This window comes from Nomascus leucogenys, chromosome 13 (assembly GCF_006542625.1).
Source record: "Nomascus leucogenys isolate Asia chromosome 13, Asia_NLE_v1, whole genome shotgun sequence".
In the NCBI taxonomy this organism is placed as follows: Eukaryota; Metazoa; Chordata; class Mammalia; order Primates; family Hylobatidae; genus Nomascus; species Nomascus leucogenys.
This window is the reverse complement of record NC_044393.1, coordinates 14,464,189-14,470,188: the sequence shown is the minus strand read 5'-3', so window position 1 is coordinate 14,470,188 and position 6,000 is coordinate 14,464,189. Positions and strand designations below refer to the sequence as shown.

The 6,000-nt window shown below is 44.5% G+C and overlaps 1 protein-coding gene across 1 annotated transcript in view; it reads right to left on the bottom strand.

The window, feature by feature from the left end:
- Nucleotides 1-484: 484 nt before the first annotated feature.
- The window catches only part of B4GALT5 (beta-1,4-galactosyltransferase 5), an 81,419-nt gene continuing 75,903 nt past the window's right edge, over nucleotides 485-6,000 (bottom strand). The window contains exons 8-9 of the mRNA XM_003252920.2: nucleotides 4,356-4,457; nucleotides 485-3,490 (exon numbers count right to left, since the gene is read on the bottom strand). Coding sequence (XP_003252968.2) covers nucleotides 3,343-3,490; nucleotides 4,356-4,457 — 250 coding nt within the window. The 3' untranslated portion in view covers nucleotides 485-3,342. The remainder of the gene's footprint in view (nucleotides 3,491-4,355; nucleotides 4,458-6,000) is intronic.

Below are 6,000 nucleotides of genomic sequence, written 5' to 3'. Positions count from 1 at the left end.
ATATGTATTTTTTACTGAAAAAATCATTCATAAATTAACATACAAAAATGTACAAACACATGAGTAAATAATGTAATGACAAAGGACTATTTCTGTGAAAAGTGTTTTTTAAAACATCTTTAGATTTCAGTGCAAAAATGTACCCCTGGCACCTCTTAAAACGTAAGAGCAAGCTCAAAAACACGTACTGATGGAAATAAGCTAGCTACGCTCAATGCCATCGTCAATGGTGAGTGGATACAATCAATCCATGTGGCTCCTGCTCAGCTATTAATGTCTGTGGTACAGCATCTCTGACAAGAGGACCTATTATGTCAAAATGAGTATTCTTGCAAATATCCCCCCACCCCCCAAAACAGCATGAACGAGCAGGGACACCTTTCCCTGCACACAGCAATCAAAGACAAGATTAAGGGGCCATCCATCAGTAGCCTTGAAGATTTTCAGCTACCAATATATGCACAAGGTCACATTTGGTTCCTGGTTTTTTTTTTTTTAACATGACAATTTCACGCTATTAACAGCACACAGGCCTGGCTGTATGTTTTTAACTATGACATTTCCCATATGATATTCGAGGCCTGCTGGACGCATGACTGACAGTGCACATCCAGAGATTCTACACTCATCAGACACAGACATGACTGCAAGGGTATCAAAGTGACCCCACTTTAAGCAGTGAAAAGAGACCTTTCCTTTTGTTCTCAAATCAGCATTTCTTAAGTCAGGTGTTAGCCTTTTGCCAACAGTGTGTACTTGATGGTAATTATGGTAACGTAGAGCTTCAAACAAGATCGCCTTACAACACTGCCACATACACACACGGCATCCATGACTCAATCAGTCTGTCCTGGCAAATCCTTCCAAATGACATCATAGTGTTGTCACATTGAAAGCAACTCACAGCCTTCAGTGAGGAAAGGGGAGAGGAGACTGAGAAGGGGAGAAAAGGCAAGGCAGGGACAAAGGCCCGGTGGGGGGTGGGGGTTGCAGGGTGGAGGGGGGTCTTTATTGCTATATGCACCATAAAACAAAGGAAAACCAAATGAACTTCTGTGTGTAATGTTCCCTTGTGAAGGTATTTTAAAGCATGAAATGCTTGAGTCTTAAAAAACATACGCTATAGCTTACCAGCATTTTCAAGGGCAGGAGCCTGCTCTCTCATATGAGCCGATAAGAGCTTTGCAATGCAATTTATTTTCTAAATACCACTCTATTCTTCAAAAGAACAAAAACACAAACAAAAAAAAACCAAGGCCTGGCCAATCACTCCCACAGTTTGTGGGGATCATATGTCCACAGAACCATCACATGCAACGAAAAAAGCCCTAACCCACACACATACACACACACACACCCCTACACACACCCATGTAAACCATAAAAATCAAGAAAGTTGAAGGCAAACAAGGCAATTAAAAAAAAATACGAAGTACTCTTCAGAAAGTACTCCTCATCACAATATATAAATATGTTTTATGGAAAACAAGGGCGGGGGAGGAAAACTGGCATTTTCCAAAATTCTGCAGAAGTCGACAGAGACTACAATTTGAGGGCTTTGGTTTGGGGAAAAACAAAGAGGCACAAATTCAAATACAATTTAGAATATGACTTCAAGGCTGGGCGCAATGGCTCACACCCGCCCATAATCCCAGCACTTTGGGAAGTCAAGGTGGGCAGATTGCTTGAGTCCAGGAGTTCGAGACCAGCCTGGGCAACATGGGAAAAACCCTGTCTCTACTAAAAATACAAAAAATTAGCCAGGTGTGGTGGTGTGCACCTGTAGTCCCAGCTACTCGGGAGGCTGAGGTGGGAAAATGGCTTGAGCCTGGGAGATGGAGGCTGCAGTGAGCTGTGATCGTGCCACTGCACTCCAGCTTAGGTGACAAGAGCCAGATCCTATCTTAAAAAAACAAAACAAAAAAGAATATGACTTCAAAATGCAGGTGGGGGTGTAAGCAGTGCACCTGGGCTCTTGCTGTCTGGAGCTTTGTTAGTCTAATTTCAAAGCTTCAATCCGGTCTTACCTGGATCCCACAGCATACAAGTGTCACCAGCTCCCTGGCTCCTGGCTCCCTATTCGAGTGCTCCTTGGTTCTATGTATCAGTTACTAATGTTGACAAAGAATCTTTCCAGAAACCAAAAAGGGACACAGAGGAATCACTGAAGCCAGGTGGTAATGCAGGCACATTGTTCAGAAACTGTGGCCAAGTTCCACAAGAGAAAAAATAGGTGGGGGAGGGATTCCCATACACACCCCCGCCCCCCACCCCCTGCCCCACCATGCTGATGAAAAGACAGAACACGAAGCCTGGAGAGCCAGAGATGTGTGTGCAGCGAGCCCCGGAGGGCCTGCTTTGGGCAGGAAGCAGCCTGCTCTAACAGCAGCCTCTCGCTTAGCGGAGAGTGGGATGAGCACGTGCGCGGCTGACAGGGAAGAGTGAATCCAGAGCAGAAGTCAAGGGCAAGACTCATAGGCGAGGAAGAAAGGGGCAGATGCCAGCTCCCGGCAATAAAGGTCGGGTTATTTTGTTCTTTTGTGACATGCCCTATATCCACTCCCTTCCCAAAGTGACAGCAATTCGGGAGATGACATTCTTCAACTGCATTTTAACTGAGTTCCTGTACTTGCCAACCAAGTAAGTGGCCTAATATATAAATCCTCGATTTGAATTGGAGCCAGCTAGAAAATTAAATTTTAAAAAGGCATTTTACATGGCTTATTTACAATTATACTTCTTCAAGAAGTGATTGTTATATATTTGTCTATTTATCTTTCCCAAACACCCTCCCCTCCACCCTCAATCCCCACCCAAAGAAGGTAATTTTTTTAAAAAAATGAAACCAAAGAGAACACCAGAGATATAGAAGAATGGTGTGAAGTTTCATTTGCTCTTCCTAAAACGCAGCTGCCCTGTGGTGGGTTTGCCTCTGCTCTGAAGGCCAAGAGGATCCAAGGTCATGTGTAGGGACAGGCTCCACGACAGGACCACGGCAGGACCACGGCAGATCACAGTTCATCATGGGTTCTGGAGACTGTGGCTAAGACAAGATGTGGGGTAGGAGACGGGGGGAGAGCAGCGGGACAGACGCCTGTCTTGTGAAAACAGAAAGCCAGTGCTGACGAAGGAAGTCCCCAAGCTCACTCCCTCAGTCCCAGCGGCTGATCCAGTGAAGGCGTTTGTGCGTGTGCTGTCACATTTTCCCCCTGAACCCTGTGATCCTTCATGAGACACGGTATTTCTGTTCTCTTGCTGTGTAGACCCTCCCCCCTCCAAAAAAATTCTCATCGGACTGCTTTCTTGGTGGCGGTGGGTAAAGCAAACGTACATTCTCTCCTCTCAGTACTCATTCACCTGAGCCAGCTCGGGTGTCAGGTTGACAGTTATGTTTTTATACAAGGCGTCGTATGTGATGTTTGCAAAGTAGTTCAGGTTGTTGAGGCCATCCAGCCCTTGCCGTTCTTTTGACTTCCTCAGCAGAGCATACCTGTTTAGGGAGGGAACAGAGAAGAGGTGGCTCTGAGTGAGGATCCACGCCTCTGCAGTCAGAGGATGGAGCAGGGCGTCCCACAGCAGAGGACGCAACCCACGGCAGCACTTCTGCAGCACAAGGCGGGCGCACGGCCATTCTGCTATGCCAGGCTGAGTGCTGCGGTCAGAAACACCTCCTGTGTTTCATGCCAGGTGCTTCACTTAATTATTTCATTCAATGCTCACCCTAGCCCCTGCTAGCAAATGAGGAAACCAAGGCTTAGTAATGTGAGGTAACTTGCCCAAGGTCAGAGAGTGGGGAAGTGGGAGGTAAGGTATTAAAAATACAACAGATGAGAAAGTTCATAGTCTGTATTCAGTGCCATTTTACTTCCATGAAAACAGAATTTCAGCAATTAGAATTGGTTGTCTAGAGCACAGTCTTCCCCACAATTTAGAAAAGACACACACACACGCAAAGAAAGAAAAGGTAACACAGCAACTGCAGCCACCCAGACAGAAGCTCAGGACACCATTCGGAACGGGAGCCTGTGGAAAGGGCGCCACTGCTCTGTCACCTCAGGGACCTTCATCTAAGCCGTTTCTTCCCAAATTCCCCAAAGGCTACTGGGGAGACCACAATGCTGAAGACATAGGACAAGTGGTTTCCTTAGAAGAATCTTACTATTGAAATGTTCACCAACGGTCTGATCCCCACACTGGTCTGCCTCAGAGTTAGAATACATGCAACAGCTGTCAAACAACTGTCAGAACAGGGCCTCCGGGTGGAGAGTAGGAGAAGGGGTTGTAATATGCTCTAAGACATCCGGACATGAAAGTATAGGGGATACTTCTAAGAGACAGAGATAAATTGCACCAACCTTCCAAGAAACTGGACTTCTCCTCGATGGTGATGAGGAATGGACTTGTACTTTCCTGTGTCACCCTCTGGCCGGCTCACAGAATAGCCTGCATTCTGTACTCTGTCCAAGACCAAGAGAACGGGCTTTTAGATACAACGGTAATAGCCTAGGAGTGACCAAAGTCTACAAGACATGTTACAAGCTTACCCTGGAAATCACACACAGCAAAAGCTCTCACCCGCTCAACTGACTCACTGTGTCATTTCTTAAAAACTGAGTTAAAACTCAATTTTAACTGAATTAAAGTTTTTATGTGAATGGAAAAAAATAGGCTGGGCTCAGTGGCTCGCGCCTGTAATCCCAGCACTTTGGGAGGCCAAGGTGGGCAGATCATTTGAGGTCAGGAGTTCGAGACCAGCCTGGCCAACATGGTGAAACCCCATCTCTACTTAAAAAAAAAAAATTAGCCAGGCATGGTGGCGCAGGTCTGTAATCCCAGCTACTCAGGAGGCTGAGACAGGAGAATCACTTGAACCCGGGAGGCAAAGGCTGCAGTGAGCCGAGATCGCACCAGGCTGGGTGACAAAAAGAAAATCCGTCTCAAAAAAGAAAAGAAAAGTACAGAAAGAAATGGCTACTTCCAGGGAATGAAATAGAATCAAAATGGGGATTAACACTTAGACACTTATATCATCTAATTTTTTTTTTTTTTTTTTTTTTTTTTTTTTAAAGAGACAGGGTCTATTGTGTTGCCCAGGCTGGAGTCCAGTGAGGTGATCATGGTTCAGTGCAGCCTCAACCTCCCAGGCTCAAGTAGTCCTCTCATCTCAGCCTCCTGAGTAGCTGGGACTACAGGCGTGTGCCACCACAACCGGCTAATTTTTTTTATTTTTTGTAGAGACAAGGTCTCACTGTGCCCAGGCTGGTGTTGAACTCCTGGGCTCAAGTGATCCTCAAGCCTAGGCCTTGCAAAGAGCTGGGATTACAAGTGTGAGCCACGGTGCTCAGCCTATCATTTGAATTTTTATCAGCAAAATAGTACTTATAATTAACAAAAGACACATACTTTTCAAAAGCCAAGCTACAAAGTAAACAGATTGCATTTGTTCTTTACGAGGTTACTATTTACTTACTCCATAAAAATATTACTTTATTCCACTCACACACCGGATTGTTCACCCAAGTTTGTACAGTACAAGCCTCATGTGATGGTGCAGCTAAATCTATGTAGACATATCACTAATATTACACCCTTCAGTTTGGAGTGGTTCCAATGAAATGGGCATTTAGTACACAGGACGCTGGTGAAGTGAAAAGTTTTGTTAGAACCTTTAGCAGGAGGGGTACTTAGTTATAACATGCCTTAAAAACCCTATTTGCATCCATTAAAGGACAGTGCTTTAAAAAAATAGAGCCTTAAAATGACTACATTCGCCTAAAGGAATTTTTCCTAAATAGGAATAATAGGCAAAAGAATTATCTACTATATCACACTCTAAATAGTGGAAAATGGAAAAGATTCTAAATATACAACAGGAAATAGTTACATAAATTACAGTACATCTATATAACCGAATTCAATGGAGCCACTTAAGATCCTGTTTACAGAGTATTTAATGTTGATATAATAAAAACAGTAACACCTATTGAGAGCTTACCACAT